Consider the following 27080-nt stretch of genomic DNA (forward strand, 5'->3'; position numbering starts at 1 on the left):
AGATGCACAGACGCTCCAGCACAGCCACGTGGTGGTAGAAGACTTATGGACAAAAATACGAAAGTGACGTCCGGAAAAGGGAAGTGGGGTACAGAAACAGCTGGTTAGTTACAGCTCTCGGTGTTTGCCGTATTTGAACATGGTTTAAACAGTTGGCTGCCTGTGATTGGCCGAATTCTGTGATTGGCAAAAGAGCAGGTGATAGTCTGTTTACGCATTCAGTTAGGTTACAGTTCACTATGCATGGAGAAACCTTTAGGCTGAACTTAAAATATGTATGGAGGCAGCTTTAGGCTAAATGTAATTTAACAACCCGAAGCCACTGGGTGGGGATGCTTTGGATCCTGATGCCACTTGGCAGCGGCCTAGTTTGCTGAGTCACTTCCCCCAACTAGCAGCTCAGGTCACAGCTGAGGACACAGGCTCACCTATCCATCAAGAGATGGGCTCCCACCCAAGGGGGCCACCAGGGGGTGGTCCTGAGCTGAGGCTGCAGCCAAGCCCTCCCAGTCCAGCTTATATGTCAGGATCCCAGAAAATCCCACTCTAGGCTGGGAGAGTGCAGAGGTTGGAAATGGGGCTGGGGAGTCCAGGCTGGCAGGGTGGTCAGGAGAGTGAAGTGGACCCCTCAGCGTGCCCCGAGGCAGGATCTCAGCCTCTTCCTTGGGGGACTGCTGAGATGGCAGTTGTGCTGGGGTTGGGAGGGAGTGCCACCTCTGTGGGCACCAGGACAGAGCAGGGAGAGGAGGGAGCTGGCTGCACAGCAGGCACACAGAGGAAATGCATGTGGCAAGTCCCGGACTGCAGAAACTCTCATCATCCAGAGTCCCTAAGTCCTTCCATCCTCTCTGTTTACTGAAATTCAGGGGATCTGGGCAGAGGAAGCAGAAGCAAGCAGGCCTTCAGTCACCATCTCTGAGTGCCCTCCTGAGCCTTCACCTATGGCAGCTGCCTCCCCCTCTTCCCAGAGCTGGCCTGGGGCTGGCCTCAGGCTTCTGCAGCATCCTAGGGCTTCCCTCTGCCCCCATGGACCCCACATCCACTGGCCACCTGTGCACCTCGACGTCCACTGGGCCCAGCACCTGTGCTCCCACTTGCTCCCACCTCCCCACAGGGTGGTGACCTGGAGGCTGGGAGGCCCATGGGCAGGGCGCTCAGCTGCAGCCTAGAAAGCTCTCAGCTGGCTCTCCTGACCCCCAGCTTAGATCTTCAGCTTCGGCTGCTGCTCTCCCAGCTCCCACTTCTCCCCAAATCTCCATCCCCCTTGTGACTTTCCAGGCTCAACCTTCCCATTTACATTCCCAGTTCCATTCTGCCTGCACATGCCTGTCCTTAGAACATATTTCTGGAACAATAATCTAGTAATGAGATTCCAACAGACTATAAAACATGAAGAAGGAGAAACAAGGAAGGAACAAGGCTCTTTTATCTTTCTTAATGTTCATTTATTCGACAAATACTAATTGAGCCTCTATTGTGTGCCAGGTTCCATTCTAATGCTGGAGACACAGACAACTCAAAACAGATGTCCCCTACTCAAGGGGCACATGGCACACAGGGAATAGATGCCTCATTACATCTGTTTAAGAAACAAAATAGCCACTGCAGAGATTCACAGCAGGCTGAACACGTGTTTATCTCCACTCCTCTTGCATCCACTAAAATGATAGTAAAGTCATAGACCACCCATAAGGACAAAGGAAATTGGAGACGGTAGAAGAGAGGTTGATTTCAGCAATGTTTTGAAGATAAAAATGTAGATGGACAACAACTTCAACCATCTTTCTCTGCTCTGACAAGGGCCTGCACAGGGAGCACGCAGCTTTGGACTGCAGAATTCCATCTGGAAAGGCTTGGAAACTGACCACCCCAGGCAGGAAGAACAACCAAATTCACTGCAGGCCAGACCTGTGTGTGGTATTAAATGTGCAGGCTCTGCAGAGAGATTGCAGGATTCAAATCCCGGTCGTCTGCTCACTGGCTGTGTGATATAGGTCAAGGTTCTAAACCTCTCTGTGCCTCTTTGTCCTCATCTGCACACCAGGGGCAGCAAAAGCGCCTCACAGTGCTGTTCTGAGTGCACCTGAGAACCCGCTGCAAGCACTCAGTGCAGCCCCGGACAGAGTGAGCACTCAGTAAGGGGCAGCTATTAGCATTGCTATTTCTTCTCTCTCTCAGCTCAGAGGGTCTCCCAGAGCAGCCAGTCCTCACACCCTGTCCCCAGAATAGAAGAACAGGTGGAACCTAATGCCATCACCACACAGCATCGTTGGGAAGTTGTATGGCATCCCTTTGTTTGAGTTAGTAAAGCCCTTTCCCTCCTTTAGATTAAAAAAAGAAAGAAATGGAAATGAACAGCGCTCTGCCTGGCTTCTCCTCCACATCTCTGAGGCGGGACACTTCCCCATAGACCCGCAAATCACTCAGCCTCATGCGACCATCGTGCCAGGAGGGGCATGAGGTGGCACCAGTCCAGCCTCTGCATGTCACTGCACAAAGTTGATTCCATAGAGGGGAGTGACACCCACAAGGCCACATGCTGGTGACTGTTGGGGATTGGAATGCAGAGCCCTGCAGCCTCACCTGCTGTCTCTGTCCTTCGACGTTGCTTCCCATGTGAAACTGGCCACAATTCAAGGAGACAGGCAGAGCAGAGGGGGTTTTATAATACGTGAGCCTCAGGCCCTATTTTGTCCCAAACCACACTTGTGTCTCCCACTCCTACCCCTCCCCCCCTTGTCACATGGCTCCTTGTCATGTGGCACCAGGCTCTCCAGAACCCCAGCATCGGAAGGTGTCCCTCTGAGCATCGAAGATTTTCCACCACGGTGGAGCAGCTGGATTCTCAATGGCCAGAGGTGCAGGGAGAGCAGTCAGGCTTGTCCTGAGGAGCAGTGACAAGGCAGATGGCACCACCTTGTGAGAGAGGAGAGCAGCAGGATGCCCGGGTCACAGCGGCATGCAGGTGGCCCCAGCCAGATGGCTTTTCCCAAGTCCAGATTTTCAGGCTGATTTGGACACTCAAGATTCCCAGCTTCTGCGCTGAGGAGTCCTGGCCTGCTCTTGAGCTGGTGAGACCCCAGTTCCTCTGAGAGCCTGCTTCCCAGCCGCTGTCTGGTTTAGGGTCCACAGTTGATCCCTTTGGGAGACCGTTTGGCAACTCAGAGGATGCTCTGAGCACCTGGGGGAAGAAAGTACTTGCTGGCCTCACCCTTGGGACTCTCCAGGCCATCTGTGCTTTCTCTGCTCCTCCTGGAGTCTGAGGGGTTCTGGTCCCAGGAGCTCAGCCTGTCCTCCTGACATTGACACAGGAGACAGCAAAGCTACAATACAGATATACCACAATACGAGCTTCTACAGAGCCAAAGAAGCAATGGCTCTGCTATTACATAGGCCTGAATGCTGTTGTCTTGCTCTCACAAGCTGTGTGACTTTGGGGAGGTGGCTTGCCTTCTCTGATCCCCAGTTCCTCTGTAAAGTGGTGGAAATTGGATGAATGACCCCATTGCACAGAATATCCAGTGCTACTCAAAATCCTGGCACTGAGTTCTTAGGAGGAAGCCTCTGGACAAGGAAGGCCAGGGAGTGTAGAATTCATCTATCAAAGATTTTAAACAAAATGATCAGCATGTGAGACAGGCTCAAGACACGACTCTTCTGGGAAATGCATTCATGTAGAACAGCCCATGCCTCACAACACAGTGACAGATCACACTGACCAATCACAAGAGCTAATATTTATTGAGCACTTACTGTGTACCAAGCCCTGTACTAAGCACTTTCTGTACACACCTTCTTCATTTAATACTCACAAAAAAACCCATCTTACACATGAGGACACTGAATCTTTGAAAGGTTTGTAATTTGCTCAAGGAAGTATCTGAGCTGGATTTGATCCCAAGCATGGCTGAGTTTGCTCTTGTCCATTATGAGGGTAGAAAGTCACTCTATTTTGATGATATTCATCAGGTCAACCCCAAAAGGCAGCCCCTGCTTTGCCTTGGGGCTTCACCCTCAAGTTATCAGCAGTGAGTGTGACTTCAAAGATCATTCTTTTCTGTTTGTTTTTAGAGACAAGGTCCCTCTCTGTTGCCTAGGGCTCAAGTGTGGTGAGACATGATCATAGCCCACTGCAGCCTCAAACTTCTGACCTCAAGTGTTCCTCACAGGTAGCTGGGATTACAGGTGTGCACCACCATGCTCAGCTATTTTTTTTTTAATTTTTTATAGAGATGGGGTCTCACTATGTTGTCCAGGCTGGTCTTGAACTCCTGGCCTCAAGTGATCCTCATGCCTCCACCTCCTAAAGTGCTAGGATTACAAGTGTGAGCCACTGTGCTGGGAAGGGATCTTTCTAGAGCTCCAGGATGTAGATATGGGGCTGACTGGGAGTCCAGGATGAAGATTGGAATGTTCTACAAAGTCTGCTTCAGTCAATGGCAAGTCCAAGTGAAATACAGTTTATATGATCCAGGGAGAGCTATATAAACTACCCACCTTTAGACAATCTCTAGTGTGTGTGTGTCTGTATGTGTGTACGCACACGTGTGCACATGCGTGCAAGGAGGTATCTGGCTCCTCTTTTTAAGGAAGTCTAGGTCCATCATTTCCTAAAACTCCCCTTTCACTGAAGCTCTCTTTGCATACACACTATCCTTGCTAGCTCCTGGAATACAGGTATGAGCACTTTTTGTGCAGTTGGTTTCCATGTGAACGAAAACATTCTGCAATCCCTAAGAGGCTCACAAGCCTTTGGGTCTTTTCATGGGTTTTTCTAATTTCACACTTTTCTCTAATAATTCAAGTATCCGTCAGCTTAGCTCACCCCCTTCCTTGGACAGCTGCAGGTTCTCCCTGCCCCTCTCCTGCTCCCCTTCTTTCAGGAGGCCTTCTAAGGAGTGAGCCCTGGTGTATGGGGGCTTCTCACTCCTTAGCACCCCTAAAGCTGCTTGTCCTGCCCTGGCTTTGGCTCAGATGGGCCTTTTTCTCCCAAATAGCTGGTGCCTGGAGCAACATCTGACTTAGGCTGAATACCCCTCAGACATGTTAATTTTTCTAAAAATCAACATAGTGAATTTTGCTGTATTATTAATTCAACCTTCTTACAGGGGGAATCTGGCTCCCTCAGAGGATAAATTGTATCATTACCTACTGGTGGCAGCAGCAATTAGAGGGATTATAATTCAATTAGGGTTTTAATACCTGATTACCATAACAGTGTTGCCAGTGAAATTCTCCTGCTTGTATCAGAATTGCTATTTACTCTTCAGAGATGCTATAGACTGAGTGTTTATGTCTCCTCCCAAATTCGTATGTCAAAATCTCAACTTCCAATGTTATGGTATTAAGAGGTGGGGGCCTTTGGGAGGGCATTAGGTCATAAGGGTAGGACTCTAATTAATGGGATTAGTATTCTTATATGAGGGACCCCAAAGAGTTCCCTTGCCCCTGCCACCATGTGAGGACATAGTAAAAAGACAGGGGTCTATGAACCCTGAAGCACACCCTCAGCAGACACTAAATCAGTAGGTGCCTTGATTTTGGACTTCCCAGCCTCCAGAACTGTAAGAAATAAGTTTTTGTTGTTTATAACCCACCAGTCTATGATATTCTGTTGTAGCAGCCTGAACAAACTAAGACAAGAGAGTTTTAGTGCCAGGTGCTTACTTTATTCATGTCTCAGATACCCCAGGAGCTCTGCAATAATCACAACTATCATGGTCTGATATCTTATTATGTTGTCGCAAAGGTACTTGCTGTTTTGATCATTACTTTTAACGGCAAAACTACAATTACTTTTGCACCAACCTAATACATTCTAAATCACTAAACCATTGTAAAAGGTCCTGTAAGGTTGGTGTTATTCCTGTTTTGCAGATGCAGACGCTGAGGCTCATGGGTGTGAAGCAGTTTGCTCAAGGTTAAGTGGCAGAGATGTTGGCAGGGCTGCCTGGCCCCATTCTAAGTGGTTCTTTCCTCTGTGCCATCCTTGAAGAGCACCCTGTATGTGGATGAAAGCAGGTGTTTAGCAACACAGTGTGTGATGTCCTCAGGGCATCTGTGACGGTGTTCTATGTCAGTCTGGGGATCTTTCCAGGGCAAAAAAAAAGAAGAGACATCACATAGCAAGAAGAGACGCCACCCATCACACAGCATATGTTGTGTTAAGATATTACTGTCATTGTCTGTCACTGAGAGCATTATCATTCCTGATCATTTACAGAATCCACTGGCCAGTAGTCATGGCAGCACCACTGCAAGCACTGGGATGAAAAGATGTCATCAAAGAATAAAAAGGGGCGCCGGGTGTGGTGGCTCATGCCTGTAATCCCAGCACTTTGGGAGGATCACAAGGTCAGGAGATTGAGATCATCCTGGCTAACACGGTGAAACCCTGTCTCTACTAAAAATACAAAAAAATTAGCCGGGCGTGGTGGCGGGCACCTGTAGTCTCAGCTACTCGGGAGGTTGAGGCAGGAGAATGGCGTGAACCCAGGAGGTGGAGCTTGCAGTGAGCTGAGATCGCACCACTGCACTCCAGCCTGGGCGACAGAGTGAGACCCTGTCTCAAAAAAAAAAAAAAAAAAAAAAAAGAATAAAAAGAGGCATGTTTCACAGTCAAACAGTTTCTTCATGGCAGTACTTTTCAGAGCCTTTAATATGCTATTTTACATTTGGATCTGTAAGAGGAGAATTTAGAATCTATTAATCACATCTGTATTGTATTGTATTTTCACAAAGCTGGACCAGTTCTGTGAAGTTCCCTTTGAGAAACACTGGTGTGAGGCCATCTCTTCTTTTCCTCTGCCTTCACACAAACAAAAACTGCTTCTAGATTTCTAGTTCTTCATTTCCTCTACTCCCAGACAGCAGCAATGGTGCAAATTACATTAAAGTATTTATCCTAATTGAGACTGAACTCCTTTGGCCTAGGATGGTTATAGCCAGAGGCTATCAAAGCCATTTTCTAATATACTAACAGTTCTTCTTGACCAAGGCAGGTACACATGTCCCCAAGCATATGGGGTGCTGAGAAGAGATAGGACATGCCCATCAAAGTTCTAAAGGCATAAACACAAACACACGTGCAAGGGAAAAAATACTCCCCAAGGAAGCACACATCTTTAAAATTCATGATAAATTTTACACTGAAATTGGCATTTTACTTTTTAAAACTTAGGAAAATGGTTTTGCTTTGTTGTTGTTATTGTTGTTGTTGTTTTGCTCTTGTTTTGAACTGAGGACAGAGAGCAAGATCCAGGCACTGTGTCAGGCTTCCCTCGAAATGCTACTGTAGCTCGATGTTTCGTGTGTGTGTGCCAGAGTTTGGAATCACTACATGCTAAAGACTTGGGGAACATGCCAGTTTAGATGGACTACTTGCCAGGCATTCTCTGAAATTTCCACCTGGGGTTTCCATGATGGAAGAACCAACCTTTGGAAAGCTCAGTTTTGACAGGTGGGAGTGGAATTTTGAAGCCTGGTGTCATCAATGCAGTGCTCTGCACACCTCTTGGAAATAACTCTTCCACATCTGGAGAGCTGGGACTGATGAAATTAAAGCTCTTCTTTAGAAGATGTTTCAGTTGTCAGAAACAGAAAGCAGCTCTAGTTGGGGGAAAAATGCATGCATTGGCAGACTCCGAGTGGCTCACAGTACTGAAAGAAGGGCTGAGCAACCATTTCAGGCAGGCAGGAAATGGGGCAGTCTGGGGTATGTGGAAGTAGGAGCTTATGTTTTTCTTCTCTAAGAGGCTGCCATTAAGGTGGCTCAGCTTTGTTCCAGCTTCTAGGAGTGAGACTGAGATTGGCTCACCTAGGCTGAGGGTCTCCCTTTTGACCAGTAGGTTTGAGTGGGGAGGGAGAAGGGAAGTTTGCCAGTCATCATTTCTGGAACCCTAGTCCTGTGTGTGAGGATATTTTCTAAGGAAGGAAGAGCCTTCCCAAGTGGGGTCAACTCCAGATGTGAAGAGGAAGCAGATAACTATGGATGTGACCCACTTGTTCTGAACCGGAAAGAATGGGACATATCTTAAGTGATAAGTAATGGGAGGTGAGAAAACGGTGAGTTTAAGGAAAAGAACAGTATCTTCAAAATGGTAAAGCTGAGGGGAATGTGCCAGAACCTTCAGCGAGATGGAGTATGCCCAGACAACAAGGACCACGGCTTTAGCTACAAAAGCTCTTTAGGAGAAGGGCAATTCAATAGGGCTAAATAGATTGACAAAAGAGCTGGCTCTTCTGCTCAAATTCTAACCCACTAAGAAGACATGTGAGCCCTAAAGGAGACTGCAAACAGCCTGCTCTACATTTTTATGTGACTGATGTGCCATTTTTGTGTTTTAATTAAACAAGTTTGGTGCTGTCACAGACACTGTTCATTGTCAACCCAATGGCCATTCTTTAACCCTTTTCCCAAGCAGGTAGAATCTTTCTCCTGCAAAGAGACTGAAAATGCTGGATGTTCACTCTTCCAAGCCCCCATGACTTCTGGGGGTGGCCATCTAACATCATTCTAGCCAATGCAAGTAAAGGAAATATTTCTCAGGGGTGCTGGGAAACATTTTCTTCCCTGATAAACAGACCCACAAGTAGAGTTATCTTGTCACATGACTGGGCTCCTTTCTTTCTGCGTTTGAGCATGATGGGATGAAGATGTGATTCTTGGGGATGCTGCAGCCACCTTGTGATCATGAGGGACAATCACTGGCATACTGAAGATGGTGGAGCAAGAGGATGGGAAAGCCTGGAGGCTTTGAGACCACCAACCTCTCAATTTCTTATTATTTTTAATCTTAATAAACCCCTACTGATTAAGCTTCTTTCGCTGGGGTGTATTGTTGGTTGCATTCTAATGTATCTCAGTGGAAACAGTTGACCAAGGTAAAATCAAACAATCTCATATAAAATGAAGATTCTTGACTTCTCTTGGGGGAATATGTGTTTGGGCCAGGCGTGGTGGCTCACACCTGTAATCCTGGCACTTTGGGAGGCCGAGGCAGGCGGATCATGATGTCAGGAGATCGAGACCATCCTGGCTAACACAGTGAAACCCCGTCTCTACTAAAAAATACAAAAAATTAGCTGAGTGTGGCAGCGGGTGCCTGTAGTCCCAGCTACTCAGGAGGCTGAGGCAGAAGAATGGCGTGAACCCGGGAGCGGAGCTTGCAGTGAGCTGGGATCGCGCCACTGCACTCCAGCCTGGGTGACAGAGCAAGACTCCATCTAAAAAAAAAAAAAAATCAAAAGATCTGCCAACACTGGGCCTGCCTTTCTATCCAGCAAATAACAACCTGGAGCTAAAGAGGGTCAGCACCACTTCCCTGGGGTGTGTGCTTTTAGTCTTCCACAGTCTCCACTATTCCTTAATGACCCCACTTGCCTCATTCACTGTATTCTCTTCCTAGTACCTCAAGGTATCTGAGCTTGTGGCTGCCGATCTCTAACATGGACTCTGAGTAAGTTTACTCAATGAGGAAGAAATTCCGGCAGCCCACAGCTCCCAGGGTGGGCTCAGACTCTTCACATTGTGTGTAATCTGCTTTGCTAAAGAGACTGAATTAGGAACCCCACATCCAAAAAAAAATCAGGGGTTGAGGAATAAATGTTCTCATTATGGCCATTTAATTGGTATGCTGTGATGTTATATTTACTTCACATGAATAGAGCATGAAATTAAAATCTAAGGATCTGTAAAAATGCCTGCCTTTTGTGAACTGGCTTACACTCTTCATTATGGCCCCTGAGGATCCTACCATCAGCTTCATGTTATTACATCATTCGTAATTTTAATTATATTTTAATCAAAGCTTTTACATGGCCAGTCTTAGGATTTTCCGTGTAATTATCAGCACTAATCATACTCTGTTGTTACTTTGCTGAGTACTTCCTGGCCATTTATCTTTAAATAAAATTATTTATATTAAATTTACACTTGATGGTCCAGAATTTTAAGTCTTTATTAACTGAAGTACAACCCTTTTCCTTTCCTCTTGCTCAGATAAAACTAGAATCAAATAAGAATGTGGGCCACATCAGGATGGGTTTTTTTTTTAACAGTAGCAAAGGATTTTTTTCCTACATTTCTATTTTGGGCTTTATTTTTGAAAATTATAGAGTTTTTAGTTAAATTAGAGTATTGTTTAATTTTCTAATTTTAAATGAATTTTAGCTCAGAATTTAAAATTATGTCTTTTCAATTGCTATGATTTATCTCTTAAAATATCTCACATTCATCTTCAAAGTTGCTTGCCAATGTAACTGCTATAATTTTTAAAAAATCAATGGCTTGACTTTGGATGAAAGTCAATTCAAGCCTCCCCCTCTCCCACTCCATTCATGGGACAATCACATGACTGTGCCAAAGCCAGTTTGGAAGGACCAGGGCTGGAGACGGCTGCACTGGGCTCATGGAGCATAGTCAGTGGTACATGCACTCCAAGCTTAAGCCCATGGAGCTTAACAGAAATGGCTGATCAAAGATATTCTGCACTCTGAGAAGCATCTCAGAGTGCTTCTAACTTGCACACGCAGCCCAGGGTTCTTTGGCAGCCACCTGAGTCTCTTAAAATGCAGTCTGTTATGCTAACTGCCCAAAAGCAACACTCTTGGCCAGGTGCAGTGGCTCACGCTTATAATCCCAGCACTTTGGGAGGCCGAGGCGGGCAGATCACTTGAGGCTAGGAGTTCGTGGTGAAACCCTGTGTCTACTAAAAATACAAAAATTAGCCAGGCGTGTTGGTGGGCGCCTGTAGTCCTAGCTACTTGGGAGGCCGAGGCACAAGAATAGCTTGAACCCAGAGGCAGAGGTTGCAGTGAGCCAAGATCATGCCACTGCACTCCAGTCTGGGCGATACAGCGAGATTCCATCTCAAAAAAAAAAAAAGTGACACTCTGGATAGCAAAGATGCATCACCTCATAGCACCCAGGCCCAGGAATCTGAAGAACCAAACACATGGTACATCCAATCGGAATTGGATGAAGGGGATGCTCCTTGCCTTGAAAAAACAAGCTGGCCAAGGAGCAGCGTGCTCTATACTCAGACTGAAAAAGGTTCATATTGACTGGCTGTATTCAACAATGCAAAGAGCTGAGCGAGAGACACAGCACATTCCTGATTCTTTTCTTGTACCTTCTACCAGAGTCCTATCATGCTGAAATATTGCCTGCTAGATAGGAACAGGAACACACCACCACTTGGAGAATCCTTAGAGCAGAGCTCTGCAAAACTCAGATCCTAAAGGGGAAAAACTCTCAGCCTGAGGTTGCTTCTTATCTCCAATGGCCACTCAGCCACTCCCTTGAGATGAGCCCCAGGCATGCGGTTTCTGATCTGTGAGATCAGTCACACCACTTCTTGCAGAAGAGCCAAGTAAAGCCCCCATGCCCCAAAAATTCACTGTATGAGGCAGAGCTACAGAAGTGGCTCCAGAAACTTAGACTGGAAGATGGGAAGGATATTGTGCCCATGAACCCTCAGGCAACTGCAGTGGCCTCATCCCCCACACATGCACTCATGCATCTTCATGCTCATTGTGTTTGGTGGAAGTCTGTGCATGAAGTTATTAATTTTATTTGCTTCCAAATTCAATGATTCAAAAGCCCTGAAAATGCTCAAGCTGTCACTCCAAGTTTCAAATCTATTTTAGAGACGTGGGCTATGAGAAGCTGATGGCTCAGAAAGGTTCTGAGCCTTTGCTTCCAAGCTCAGCACCTGGAATGACCTACAGACAGAGCTGGCTTTGGGTCTCTGAGAAACCTGCTGCATCTCCAAATGACTTGTTGCACTGGGCGGCCAACACCAAGTCTTCCACATGGGAGGTTTTATTATGTTTTACAACCATGAAAACATAGGAAGGTGGCTGTTACAGCAAACATTTCGGATAGACGAATCGGCCGAGCTCCCCAAACCCCACCTTCACAGCCTCTTCCACACGTCTCTCAGAGATTGTTCCTTGCGTCCTTCACTTGCAAATTCAAGGATGTTGGAAGTAGACATTTAAAGTAGCAGGAACACCATCAGTGAAACAGAAGCAGAAGGATGATGACTTTGAGAAACAACTGATGAAAAATACACTACAGAAACCATTTCTATTGTTAGGATGTCAGGGTGGCAGATGTGCCCAGGGCTTAGCGTCCATCCTCCCAGGACACTGGTCATACGGGGCCTTCGGTGATCCCCTCCAGAGGCAAGCTGGGTGCGCTGTCGGCCGTGGGCCTCTCCTCTTTCTTCAGTGAGGCCGGGACTCGCAGACTAACGTAGGGTTTATGGCAAGCTGTGTTGGCCAGAGGAGGATAGTGCTGTCTGTAGCAAATGTATGCAAAAATGAGGCCGATGACTCCACCCACAAAGGAATCTAGGCAGGAAACAGCAGAGCAGGAAAAATGGGTTACCATTTGTTCAAATGTGGCCAGTTATATTTTCCAGAAAGCACTTTTTCTTCCTGTTCTAGGACCTGGTTTGCTTACAGGACCCCCTGAAAGACTAAAGGAAAGAAACCACAGTGGTGGCCTCTGTAAACTGCCAGCATTTCTGGTACTTAAATATTAAAAAATTTCTTCCTGTTTTTTGTTTTGTTGTTGTTGTTGTTGTTGTTGTTTTTGACAGAATCTTGCTCTGTTGCCCAGGCTGAAGTGCAGTGGTGCAATCTCGCCTCACTGCAGCCTCTGTCTCCTTGATTCAAGTGATTCTCCTGCCTCAGCCTCCCAAGTAGCTGGGATTACAGGCACACGCCACCACTCTCAGCTAATTTTTGTATTTTTAGTAGAGGCAGGGTTTCACCATGTTGGCCAGGCTGGTCTCGAACTCCTGACCTCAAGTGATCTGCACACCTCGGCCTCCCAAAGTGTTGGGATTACAGGCGTAAGCCTCCACACCTGGCCCTTCCCTGTATTTCTTTAACTCACACCTGAGCATTGCATAAACTCAGATTTGTATTCCTGATTTTTGAAATCAATTCTAAATTCTGGAAGAAGAATTCAAGCCATCTCTGTAGGATCTAAATATCTTGGGAGCTGTAATTTTTTTTCTTTAGTAAGTTCCCACCAGAGTCCTGTAGTATTGCTGGTGTGCTGCAGAAAGGCCAGCGGGTGCCAGGGTCTCTGCCTCGTGGTAAGTGGTTTCCCAGGGATGAAATGAACCTTCTGAGTCACAAACAAAGTGAATAAAACATTTTAAGATATGCCTGTGTTGGCAAACTCAGCAGATCTCTAGCGGGAAGGGCTCAATTCTCTAACAGCTACAGATCTTACCAGCTGGGAGGCAAGAAGGGAGCAGGTGAGGCAGGGGGGTGCATCTGCAGGGAATACCAGCCCTCCGCCCCAGGGCAGCCACTTGCCAAAGAGAACACTCAGGTAGTTCTCAATAGAGACCTCATAAAAGCAGCTCACATAAACAACCCTCGCTTAGTATCTGTGTGTGTGTTCACTTTAACTGTCTATGGGTTATTATTGCTGAAAAGATTCTAGTCCAGTGGAAAATCTCCCCTAACAAAAAAATTTGGAACTCTTGTTGAACCATACAGACTTCTCATAGGCAGGCAGGATCAGCCCCATTTGCCCCAAAAGAATTGGGCTTGAACCCGTGGAGTCCTGATCCTGCAGTTGCACTGGTCCGTGGTGCTGTGTCCACACCCTGGCAGGTTCATTCCAGGCTTGATAACCACATGACTCTCTGAGGTCCCAGCCTTCAGGATGCTGCAGGCCCACAGGCTGAAGGATGTGTCCACCTGCATTCAGGTAGGGGGCAATGGTTTTCCTGAAGGATCAGTGCTCAGGATGGCAAGTTTCCCAACGCTTCCCAGTAAGCAACACACTATATAAAGACTTCAGTTTAAGTCACAAACTAATGTCCTTGCATCTCCTGTAGGTGACATTTTGAGTGGTTGTCAAAGAAATGTATCTTTCAAGAAAACAAGCAGCTCAATGCTTAGAAACGTGCATTGCACCTATCAGTCTTTTTGTGATCCTGTTATAGGTATCCTGGTTCTATCTAGATCTAACAGGATAATTTCTGAGGACAGGGACAATATTTTCATATTTCAGTATCTTTCATAGAATTGCTTCTACTTTCAGGTTCTATGAAGCTAATAGTAAAACATGAAAAGTTCTATAACGAATAGCTTTATCTTCTTTAAAACAGATTTAGTAATTTCATGCATGTAATTTTATTAATCCACAATAGAAAAGCAGGAAAAGAAGTATAAATAAAAGAAAAGCTCTTTTATTTTAGACATGTCTGTGATGGCAGCATAAGCTTTCAGTGCATGTAGACCAGGGGCCCCCTACGCTGCTCTGGAACTGGACTTGGGACACAGCAGCTGGTGATGTTCTCTCAAGAGCAAATAGGCGCAGCCCATTCTCCTGCTTGGCTGACTCCTTCCCACTGCTGTAATAGAACAGCCAAGCCCCTGTGTCATTCAAGGCTGCATCCCTGGCCCTGCCAACCATCCCAGCCATTTCCCCTTCACTCATCCTACCGAAGCCATGGTCTTCCCTTTAGTTCCTCAAATACATGTGCTGCTTCTCCTCTTGGGGCTCCACATGTGCTGTTCCGATCCTGGATTCCCAAGAATCCTTTCTCCTTATGCCTTCCCTTAATCAATTTCTATTCATATTTCAGGGCTCAATATCATTTCTATTCATATTTCAGAGCTCAATGTCATTTCTATTCATATTTCAGAGCTCAATATCATTGTGCAACATAGCCTCATCTGACCTCCAGACTAGACCAAGTCTCCCAGTTACACATGTTAATAGCCCCTCTCCACTCCCTGTGCAATCAGAGTGGTGAACAATGACAAATTGTGCGATTGTTTAATGTTTAATGCTGGACTCAGAACTCTATTAGGGTTGGCTGTTGATTTCTTCAACACCTTGGCCAACACCTTGCTCACAGCATAATTATGTTTGTTGAGGGAAATGGATACATAGTAACTCAGGGTTAGATTGGGTTGCTGTCCTGTGTGTTTTTGGTTATGCCCCTTTCCCATTCTGGTCCTCTTGATGACCTCATCAGTAACATATTAGCAAGGAACCACAAGTACAAGGTGGCTAAGAGGCCTTGTTATATAAGTGTTCCAGGAATTTGATCCTGAGTCAGCCTACTGAGGCCATACATTGAAATTATTTGGAGACTCTACCAAGGTGCATTTAGAAAATAGGTCATATCCCCTAGCACTTTGTGAGATCAAGGAGGGCGAATTGCCTGAGCTCAGGAGTTTGAGACCAGCCTGGGCAACATGGTGAAACCATGTCTCTACTAAAAATACAAAAAAAAAATAAATAGCCAGGTGTGTTGGCACGTGCCTTAATCTCAGCTACTCTGGAGGCTGGGGCAGGAGAATTGCTTGAACCCGGGAGGTGGAGGTTGCAGTGAGCCAAGATGGTACCACTGCGCTCCAGCCCAGGCAACAGAGCAAGTCTCCATCTCTTAAAAAAAAAAAAAAAAAAAAAGAAAAAAATAGGTCATATCCTCTCTTTGGTTCAGATAAAATATCAGTTAGAAACAAAAGTCATTCTAACTAGTCAAAGGGAGAGACCAAATAATTGTCACTGCTTTCTCCCCATGAGTTCAAACTTCAACAACTGATGAACACAGTGTAACTGAGCAGTAGCTGTCCGGCAGAAAGGCGAGGAATACATATTCTTGTCTGCTCAGACTTGGTGAGCAGCCATCAGGGAAGGGGGGGATTGGAGGACAGCAGGGAAAGCAAGAGGCATTCCCAAGAATGAAGAAGAAAAGGAGGCAGCAGATCCATTCCCAAGAGAAGACCTGTTGGCCATTTGGAGGCTCCTGGGGCTGTGGTAAGGTAACCACCACTTATCCTCACCCCCGATCCAAGAATCTTCCATGCTGAGAAATCCTAAGGCTAAGACATTGCAGCCCCTACCAGGGCAAGTTGCTTTGCCTCTCTGAGTTTCCTTATCTCTCACATGTGGATCTCAGTATCCGCCTCATTAAGTTGTGATGATAATTTAATAATATATTACCTTCTAATGATTATTTCATGGAGCATGCCAAAATAGGACATAAAAATAGTATCCATCCTTGTTATCCTTTTGCCATTCCTCTCACATTCCACTCCAGAGCTGCTGGAGGCTTTCTCATTCTGCTCCATCCTTCTCCTCACACAGCAACTCAGTGGCTTACAGATCTCACCTCTCTGGCATGGCTACATTTTCATAGCATTGTAAATAAACTTCTAAGGAACTTAAAAACACATTTGTCACCCAAGAAATTGTAAAGCAATATGTACCATGAATTCTGGAGCAGGGCCACAGGGTGTAATTAACATGATTAAATGAAGTTGCTTAAATGAAGAATCTCTTCACTAGCTTATGGCCACTAGCCTATAAAATGTGTCAGGCCTTTTTCTAGTTCAAGGTCTTAGAGTTGCACTATTGTTTTGTTTTTCCTCTAACCCCAGGAAACAGTCCCATGAGGTATTTCTATTAGCATCTAAAATGATCCACAACATCTGCAGTTGAGCCATTGACTAAACAGACCAAAGAGCAAAACCTACAAACACCATTCAACATTCTATTTTCTGAAGCAGCATTTCATTAGGTGGATCATTGACCAAAAGACATCAAACCATTCCAAGAATGTTTCCCAGATTTACTGACATAGCAGCATGCATGGAAATGACAATTCCTGCCAATTCTGTTTCCCATTTAATGGAATGAGTGAAAAGTGATATCACAGGTGTATATGGGAGTTATTAGAAGTAACAAGGGCAATGAAAGGTCTATCCAAGCTGCTTCTCAGCAAACTCATTTTGGGGCTCTGTTTATTACAAAGGTGGCGAACAAGATCCAAACAATAACTTACTTTATGAAGGAGCTTGTCATCAATTGCCTCAAGTGGGCTATTGCTATTTTGATAAAATCACATTTGTATCCTCTTGATAGACAGGCAAGCAGGGGACAAGAAAGCCCTTATTGAGGGAAAAACACTTGGGATTAACTTCGCCCCAAATCAACTGGAAGTCTCAAAAGGGAAATAAATGGATCTCAGTGTCTTTGGAATACAAAATACTTCTGTCTCCTTACGTAGCACTGATGCCATTCATTCATACACATGCACTGCATATGTATCAGGGGTCGGGCATGATGGCCAAGCCTAGGACACAGGCTGAACGAACGGGACAAGTCCCTGCTGTCCCAGAGTTTCCAGCAAAGGGGCAAAACAGACACTAAACAATGACAGCCATATCAGCAATTTGCAGCTATGATAAGCACCATGAAGGAAACGTGTGAGAGTCTGTGAGCTCACCCAGCACAGAGACCTGGGCTATTCTGGAGCAGAGGTTTTGCTGAGGTCATGACCCTCAGGCTAAGACCTGAAGGATGAGCAAGAGTTAACCGGGAGAAGTTGAGGAGTAGAGGAAAGGAGGGCACTGGTGGTTTTCCAGGTAGAGAGAAGGGTATGTGTGAAGGTGCTGATGACAAAGGAGGCTTGGTAAATCTGAGAAACTGAAGACAGACCCATCTTTTAAGAGAGGGGTAGTGTCTTTGTAAGACTACAGGACACAAGTTGACCAGTCATCTGACGTGGGCTGGAGCAGAATGTTTTCCATGTCCCTTTGTGGTTCTGTGGTGCCCTCAGCATGGAACAGGGGCCCTGCTGTCTCTCTGGGCTGCCATCTATGCACTCTGTGGTTTCACACCTACCACCAGTGGGGTTTCCTGTTTCTGAATCTATCTCCCTGACTACCTGTCATTATCTAGGACTCTGGGATGTTTCATTTCTATTTATTTCCCAGAGCTCAGCAGACTTTTATGCAGTAAATGGGGAACTGACATGAGCTGAACAACATCTACAAGAGGCACTAAAGAACCAACATCACCAGCCACAAAGGGCCACACATTGTACGGTTCTATTGATGTGCAATGTGCAGAATAGGCAAACCCATAGAGATAAAAGTAGATCAGTGGTTGCCAGGGCCTGGGGCACAGAGGAATGAGAAGTGATTGCTGAGAGATAAGGGTTTTTTTGGAGTGATGAAAATGTTCTAGAATTAGATAGTGGTAATGGTTGCACAACTCTGGATATATAAAAATGTTTCTATACTTTAAAGGGAGAATTTTATAGTTGAGAATTATTAAGAAAGCTGTTCTTTAAAAAGAGAGAAGATAATTGGCACCAGATCAGCCAGATAAGCTCCAATGGTAGTGGAAAGAGTGACTTTCAATAAGGCAGCTTGGATTTGAATCCTTACCTATAACATTGGCAAAACCCTGCCCCCTTGTCATGAGGTCAAATGACAGGAAGGACCTTATGAGTTCTGCCATACTGAGGTGCCAGGCTGCCCTCATCTGTTGTGGTACAAACAAGCAGAAAGGCTTCTGAAGATGTGCTGTCAGGTCCTCCAGAAGATCATCCCTTCTGTCACCATGGCAGCCTCCAACATCACTAAGCTGGCTTGACTTGGGACCTTGTATGCCTTGGGCTCCATGACCCAAGGTACTAGGGCAAAAGTCAGCTCTGGCAAACTCAACAACTGCATGTGATTTTTTTGTTGTTGTTCTTTTTATTCTTTCCAGTGATTCTGCTACTTGTGAAGCTTCATGTTTCTGTGACTTTGAGTTTCTATAAAAGAGCTTACCTAGCAGGAAGGATGCACAATAGACCTGGTACAGTATAAGCTGAGAGGACAGCAGCTGTGTCCATCTTAGTACTGAGTCCAGTGGAGAACACGCCTGGTACACAGACACAATGACAAGAAGAAAGGAAAGAAGGAAGGAAGGAAGGAAGGAAGGAAGGAAGGAAGGAAGGAAGGAAGGAAGGAAGGAGGAGAGGAAGGGAGGGGGGGAGGGATTATTTACAGTGTAACCTTTTGTTTATTTTTAAAAGGAAAGAACTTGTAGAGAATAAGTTAATAGTAAAACCAGCCCAAAGAAAAAATGATACTAGTAAGAAAGGAACATGATTTAGTCAAAATCATTTATTTATTCAGCACATATGTATTGAAGACTGTTATAAATTTAATTGTGTCCTTTTGAAAGATATGCTGAAGTCCTAGTCCCTAGGACCTCAGAATGTGACCGTATTTGGAAATAGGGTTTTACAGGAGTAATCAGGTTAAAATAAGATAATCAGGGTGGGCCCTAATGCAATATGACTGGTGTCCTTATAAAGAGCGGAAATTTGGACACAGAGACAGACACCCGAAGAGGGAAGCTGATGTGAGGACACACAGAGGAAACACCATGGGAAAAGAGAGGCAGAGATTGGAATTACGCTGCCATCAGCGAAGGCACATCTGGGGCTACTAGAAGCTGGAAGAGGCAGAGAAGGATCTTCCCCTTACTGATTTCAGAGAGAGGGTGGCTTTGCCAACACGTTGATTTCAGACTTCCAGCCTCCAGAATGGTGAGACAATATCTTTCCGTTGTTCTAAGCTACCCAGTTTTTGGTACTTTGCTACGGCAGCCTTAGGACCCTGATACAAGTACCTACTATGTGCCATGCCAACAACAGAGACCTAAGTCCCTGATCACATGGATATTATATTCTAGTGCAGAGGCCAGGAAACTAAGTGAACACGTTCCTTTACTTGTCTATAGCCACTTCTGTGCACTACAGCCAAACTGAGTAGTTGCAACAAAGATCTCATGGCCACATACAGCCTAAGATATTGATATCTGACCCTTTACAAAGTTTGCCAACCCCTGTTCTAGTGGTTAGAGACAGATAATAATCAATACATAATAAATGACATTTGTCAGAAGGTGGTAAATGCGCAAGGGGAGAGGGACACGGCATGTGGGGAATGGGCTGCAATTCAAGTGGAGTGGGCATCACAAGACTGAGAAGGTGACACTTGAGCCTAGTTTAGGAGGGAGAAGAGAACAAGCCATGTCCACATGTGAAGAAGAGCATTCCAGGCACAAGGGGGAGCCTGTGGAAAGGCTCTGAGGTGGGATGGGATGGGCCGGTTCAAGGAGCAGCAAGAAGCTCAAGCGATGAAATCATGTGAACGAGGAGGACAAGTAGCTTGAACATAGCATCAAAGAGGTACGGAGGGAGCAGATCTTGTGGACCATGGAAGGACACAGGCTGTGATGCTGAGTGAAATGAGAATCACTGGAGGATTTTAGCAAGAGTGACATGTGCTAACGCAGGTTCTAAAGGCACATTCCAAATGCCGTTGAGGGCCAAAAAAGGAAGGAGGGAGCCAGGCTGAGAGGCTTCTGCAATGATTCAGGCAACAAGTGATGATCACTAGACCAGAGTGGGAAGGAAAAGTTGGAGTCTATAAATATGCTGAGCAGGAGGAACCACAGAACATCAAAGAAAGCTGAGAAGAGACAGGTTCCCTTGAGTAAAACAAAGGAAGGATGCCAGTGAGACTTGGCAACAATCAACGTCCATCTTCCCTGGGAATCATGTCACGGGGAAACACCAGGGCTATCCTGGAGGCAGGAAGAGGGCAGAAGTCCTGACTGAGAATGCCTCTCTTGAGGCTGAAAGCAGGCTACGCAGTGGACTTTGACCGGAGGGAGGGGTGAGCCAGGGGCTGAGGCTTCTTATGCTCTCCTGGGCACCAACACAGAGGTGCGTGGACTTAGATGGGCAGTCAAGGCTCAGAGGTTCCCAGACAGAGGTGGGGGTTGGCAGCCGATGGTAAATGTGACTGTGGGCCCTGCCACACAGAGCAGCCGACTGTGGAGGGCAAATGAGGTGAGATCAATTCACTTGGGCTGAGGATATTGGAGGGAGAATCTCAGTGTTTTTGTTCTACCCAGGGCTGGCAGCTTTTTGGCAGGAACAATCATATTGTTCCAAGGGATCTTTTTCAAGTCACTTCATTTAGAAAATCTACGGATTGCTTCTGACAGCACAAGGGAGGCCTGGTTAACAGTGTGTGTCCCTCAGCCGTGTGTGTGTGTGTGTGTGTGTGTGTGTGTGTGTGTGTGTGTGTAAGAGACAGATGGAGACAGAGACAGAGGGGAGGGAAGGGGAAGGTGTTACTCAGCATAAGGCTTGCATGACATAGCTGGATTTACACCCCTCCCTAATTGTTTATCTTTAAGAAATGAGACCCCTGTGGTAAAAAGTTCCCTTTGTAACTGGACTACCTGAAACTGGTTAAAACCAAGATAGCTGACAGAACAACTTCAAGAAGACCTCAGCCTTCATTCTAATCTAATTTCCATGCTAAATGACACTCTCACTAGCACCATGACAGTTGACAATTGCCATGACAACAATTGGAAGAAGCCGTAAAAGGAAGGCAGCACTCTGGTTCCCAGGAGTTCACCATCCATTTCCAGAAAAAGAGCCGATTATTCCTCCCCTAGATTTTACTACCTGACCTCTTCATTAGAGAAACCCTATATTTTAATCCCTTCACCGCTGACTAGCTGAGAAGTTCATCTGAGAGCTGTGTTCCCACTTCTTCATTCTTTCCTTTTTTTCTTTTTTTTTTGAAAGAGTCTTGCTCTGTCTCCCAGGCTGGAGTGCAGTGGCATGATCTTGGCTAGCTGCAAGCTCTGCCTCCCAGGTTCACGCCATTCTCCTGCCTCAGCCTCCCGAGTAGCTGGGACTACAGGCGCCTGCCACCAAGTCTGGATAAATTTTTTGTATTTTTTTTTAGTAGAGACGGGGTTTCACCGTGTTAGCCAGGATGGTCTCGATCTCCTGACCTTGTGATCCGCCCACCTTGGCCTCCCAAAGTGCTGGGATTACAGGCGTGAGCCGAGCCCAGCCCCTACTTCTCCATTCTTTGGCCATGGAATAAAGCTTACTCTGCTTGATGATCACTTTTGATTTCATATAATGGCTCTGTCACACTGAACAGGGAAGGATCCCATCCTTTGGGGCTACCGGGTTTATCAGTAACAAAAGGAAGAACTCAAGAGAGTCCTATGAGTTGTAGAATGCCATCAGGCTTTGAAGCAAGGGTTTCTCCAAAGGGAATAGCTTCTGCCTGGGCTTCTTGAGGCCAGAAGTATTTTGTGGCACATGAAATAGTCCAGCACAATATCCAACTACCAAAACACCTGCATTTGCAGGGTCAGTAATCTCCTGAAGCTTGGTAACTACATTTAGTTCATTTCAAATCACAGACCCTTCACAGCCCAGTCTGGGAAAGCAGGCGAAGGCAATAATGGCCATCTTGAAAACTTCAGCCCAGTTAGACAACTGCGTCTGTGACTGACCGAGACGCTTTCCAACCTTAGTCTGGGTGGGAACAAATGACTGTGTCATTCTTTGAGACCTGTTTCCCTAGATTACATCCAGAGGGGGATGTTCTTTCTTATAATGAAACACCACGCAGGCATCCAGGGCTGCTTAAAATGACCTATGGTTAGAGAAACAAGTGTTTAAAATGTTACCTCCAAACCTAAAGTCACATGGGGAAGAGGCTGGTTTCAGGTGCAGGGACTTGAGGGGTCAGGGGAGCTCATTATTAAGTCCAGTGATGGAGCAAACACCACATTCCTGCCACTAGTAGTTGTAACCCTCCATCGACAAGAAGTCGTAATCACATAAGAGCGTGAATAGAGGCAGGAGTCAGTTTAATGACATGCTCTGCTCTTTCTCTGCATTTATTTTCTCTAGTATGGGGATTCCACAAGTTTGAGCGCTGTTAAACACTTTGTTAATCACAAAGATGAGCCTGTTTGAGAGGGCACTGGGCTTTGTAGTTAGCATCATCTGTGAAACTCTTCAGCTTCCAGTTGACCTGCAAGCCAGAATGTCACAAGGACACAGGGCACATCAGCCACACAGAGATTTAGTATTGATCCATCTGGTTTTGTGTCTGGAGAAGTTCTGCTAAATGTTTCATGTCTCCTTCCTTATGCCATGGACTGTGCCTCTGTATTTTCCTCACTTAATAAAACAATAGATTTGTATATTTGGAGTGGGCTGGGGAGGCAGAAAAGACCAGGGAGTGTCAATAACAGAAAATAACCATGATAATGGAGAGAGAGAGTCATTGGAGATTATGGACTATTTATTGGATATGAATGTGTAATCGAGTAATTGGATGTATTTCCACATTAGGCACAGTGGCTTAAATCAAAATTAAAATGGAGTCATAAAATCTCACAACATGAATGCTGTTAACTAAAGTCTATAATGAGGAGGACTTGAGTTTTGCTGATGCTAATGGGACTCCATGTGAATTCTCACCATGATGGATGGCCCCCACCCACAGTCACTGGGCAGCTCAGTTCACCAAAGGAAAACAAGTTATTTATCTTAATCAGGCATCCTGCCTCAAACATCCACCTACACTGCAGTTGAAGACCTCACTCTGTATCCCTCCTCCCAGTGGGAAACCTTTGAGGTCTCCTTGATTTCTCCCTTAATAATTGAGTGTTGAATGAACAAAACTTCCCACTCCAGAACATTGCTGCTTCTTAACATGTAACAGGGAAAAGAAATATGGAGCTGGGGTATGATGTAGAACAGGGGTTCTCAACCTGGGCAGTATTGACATTTGGGGCTGGATAACTCCTTGTTAGTGGACGAGGGGTCTTGTGATTGTAGGACATTTAGCAGCATCCCTAGTCTCTAACCCTCCACCCATTGGATGGCAGTAGCACCTACCCCTCAAAGTTGTGACAACCAAGAAGATGTCTACAGACATTGCTAAATGTCCCCTGAGAGATTGAAAACAACTGGTGTGGACAGTGGCAGATAGCCTCACGAAGGGGAACTCAGGTAAAATGAGCCCGACTCAGAGCCCTTTAGAGCATCCAAGGGAAGTTGTGTTCCTCTCCTGGCTGACTCCAAGGGTATAAGTTGAACAGATAATGGCAGAGCTGAACTGGTCCTTGGGCTGTATCAATAACCCGTACCAAGAGATGCACATTCAGTTTGGCCTGCAGAAGTCTACCATGATGCAGTTTTTGTTTGATTCTCAAATATGGTTCTAACCATCACTGAACATAAATTCTCTTGCTTTGCTTTCTCAACAGCCCACACAGGATGAATATTCTCCCTTGACTGCTCATAGTTCCTTTCTGTGCCTGTTGGGTAGTATGGTTTCAAAGCCCCAGTTGCCAACAGGCCTTGGGTACACCAGCTGCAGCATAAATTCACCATTCCCTAAAGACAAGAGCTGTGATTCCACATTCCTTTACTCTGGCCACGTTACACTACCACAGATAGGAAATGAGGAACAAAATGGGGTAGGGCCAGAGAGTGCTGAAGACAGGCCAGCCTCACATCCTACATTGTCAGTACTATGCAAAGGCTCTTACTGACTCCAAGACAAAGGAAAAATTGATTCAATTCTGAAACCCCCAATCATTCCCCGAATCCAAAGTGGTTGAATAAAAGTGAAAACCTGGCATTAGTAGCTTACAATAAGTCATGTTCCAAAAAAAAGTCTGCCTCCAAGTCAGTTGTTTGGGAAACACAATGCATGCTTCCTTAGAAAAAATGTGCTAAGCAACAATGATACCACTTTGCATGTGTGTAGTAAATTTCCATTTACAAAGAACATTTGGACTCATTATTTCATTCAATCTATGAAAAGCTCTGTGAAATATTAGGGATTGTTCCTGTGCTCAAAGAAGAAACTGGCTCACAAGGGATCAATGAGAAGCAGTCCATAAAAGGCCATTTGGCACGTAATATTCTTCATGGGGAAATGCCCTAACCCACATAGGTGGGAAACAATTCTGTGGGAACATATTCCAATGGGGGGCTGTGCCTGTGTTTTTGTTGGCCCAGTGACTCTGTCCGTCCTTCCGTCTCATGATGTGGTTTCTTATCATCCAAATTTCATCCAAGTCACTGATAAAAACAGAACAAGGGCAGGTTCAGACCTGTGACCCTCTTCTGACCTCCCCCATCAGGAGGGCCTCAGACCTTAGTAGCACTTGATGCTTGCTGCATCCACCTGTCCAAACCATGTCAGCATCTCTTTCCCTATACCCTTCATCCTCCAGCCCAAAGCTCCTGCTGGGGTCACAGAACACCCACAGCATGAGTTCCAGGAGGATACAGGGTAGGGATGAGACCAGGAAGGAACAGGAGAAGCTGTGTAGTGCTGGAAGGAGCACAAGGTCTCCAGAGAAGATGAGGAAGGAGGGGTTGTCAGCTAGGAGTTCCCCTCAACCCTGTCCCCATCCATTGCTTCATTACCACTGCAACAAACCCCCAGAAAAGGTAGGAAGAGGGCAGTCCTGCAAGGCAGCTGGCTGCAAAGACAGAGAGAGGGAGGAGGTGAACAATGCCCAGCAACAGCTGGAAAACAAGAAAGGGAGAGGAGGTTTGGGTCACAGACCTATCATGGAAGCCCATTCACCCAAAGCAGCTGGATTCAGGCACACTTTCTTTGCTTTGTTTGGTTAAAATTGACACATAGGGTGGAGCTCTTTACTAGTGCTTCTTAGACTTCATGAGCAATGACAGGCTTGCTTATTATCCAGGAAGATTCTAGGCTACTGCTCCAGATGCACCCCTAGAGAGTCCAATTTCTAGATCAGGGCAGCCTGATCAAGGTGATCTGAGGATTGCCCTTGGGAAACTCTGCCCTAGACCCCATGCTTCCCAGAGGCCACATCTCCTGTGGACATCACCTCCGTCTCGGCTCTCTGTGTGCTCTGGCAGGTGGTGGTTGTCTTTCAGACAGACTGTGAGCTGCAGTTTGTCTGCAGAAGGACATGGCATGGTTTAGTTATATTTCAGGAACAAGCCCCTCCCTTGTTTTGTGTTATTTTGATTTTTAACAAATATCCCAGGACTGATATATATACAGGCAAACCTCACCCCAGGCTTGCAGCTGCTGCTTGGAGCATTACTGGAATGAATCCCTGGCTGGATGTACCTTTCGGAAGAGCATCCATGGTGACAAATACGTCCTTGTAGGCTGGATTTGATAAGCAAAGGAAGCCAAAAACCACTTGGCACCAACTCTGAGGACTGAGGCAGTGATCCAGCAGGAAAATCACATTTGGGTCTCAGGCCAAGGGTGACTCTAAACCAAAGGGCCTGACATTCTGGCAGGACTCAAGCAGTCTCCTGGAGCATGAAGGAGGAAGAAGAGCTCCAATTCTTTCCCCAGAAAGGCCAGAGCTCACTTGAACCAGCATATTTGCTTCAACATTGTGTCTACTCTGTCATTTCAGCCCCCTCTGGCTTCGGACAATGGGCACTTAGCTCCCCACAATTGGTGCATTTCTACACCCATCCCTGGAGGAGAGGGGCAACCACAGTGAGGACCAGTCAGGCCCTGGGCAGGGACTCACCTTGCCAGTGATGCTTGTAGTCGCACATGCGGGACAGGGCAATCATCATGGCGCAGTACAAGGGCAGGATGGCAGCACAGAGCCGCCAGCTCTTTCCCCGCCCACTCTCGGTGAAGCAGTGCAGCTTGCCCGCCAAGTAGAACGTCGTGAAGCCAAGGCCCGAAAAGGCAACTGCCAAACAGAAACAGCAGGTGTTACTCTAGCAGGTGGTGAGTAGCAGGGACTCAGGGCGTGCTGGGCATTCCGTCTGCTATCTTGCACACCCCCAAGGCCAAGGCCATGTTGGCACCAAGCACTATCTAGGCAATCTGTGCTCCTGCTAGAACCACGCTGCTATGAAACTTTCAGGCATAAGAACAATCTTCCAGGGTTACATGTGATCAAAACCTATTTTATTTCATCCATTCATTCAATAGTTATTTTAGGAGTCTCCACTCTGTGCTAGAAAGGCACTGCACTAGATGTGGGGAATAAAAAGATGCATCAGATGCTATATCTGGAGTCAAGAGGCTCATGGTCTAGTTGAAGGACATACCATGCTAAGAGATAATTTTAATATAATGTGATAGATTCTATAAGAAACAAGTACATACAGAGCAAAGGACTGTGAGAACTGCTTAGATCTGAAGGGTATGGGAAAGTAAAGGGGCTAGGATCAGCCCCAGGTTTTTGGCTTGGGAGACTAAGTATACAATGGTGGCATTCAGTAAGATGGGACCAGCAAATGCTACAAAAGAGTGAGTTTGATGGAGAAGTCAGTGATGACAAATACTTTGTTTTCTGTCCGAAACAATGGTTATTGTTTTTTCAGAATTACAAAGACAACTCATGGCTGTGCTAAATCCATTGTCAAAAGTGTAGA

At 45.9% G+C, this 27080-nt stretch overlaps 1 protein-coding gene across 10 annotated transcripts in view; it reads right to left on the bottom strand.

The window, feature by feature from the left end:
• Nucleotides 1-5659: 5659 nt before the first annotated feature.
• The window catches only part of PLPP4 (phospholipid phosphatase 4), a 154178-nt gene continuing 132757 nt past the window's right edge, over nt 5660-27080 (bottom strand). For 6 of the 10 annotated variants that reach the window (XM_032176341.2, XM_058435956.1, XM_058435952.1 and 3 more), the window contains 2 exons: nt 26219-26389; nt 11794-12357 (listed from right to left, as the gene is read on the bottom strand). In XM_032176341.2, coding sequence (XP_032032232.1) covers nt 12158-12357; nt 26219-26389 — 371 coding nt within the window. In that variant the 3' untranslated portion in view covers nt 11794-12157. Of the gene's footprint in view, nt 6002-11793; nt 12358-26218; nt 26390-27080 lie in introns of those variants that run through there. The other 4 variants (XM_058435957.1, XM_058435954.1, XM_032176346.2 and 1 more) reach the window with 3 other exon arrangements.

The sequence above is a fragment of the Hylobates moloch genome, unplaced genomic scaffold (assembly GCF_009828535.3).
Source record: "Hylobates moloch isolate HMO894 unplaced genomic scaffold, HMol_V3 SCAFFOLD_3, whole genome shotgun sequence".
Lineage (NCBI taxonomy): Eukaryota > Metazoa > Chordata > Mammalia > Primates > Hylobatidae > Hylobates > Hylobates moloch.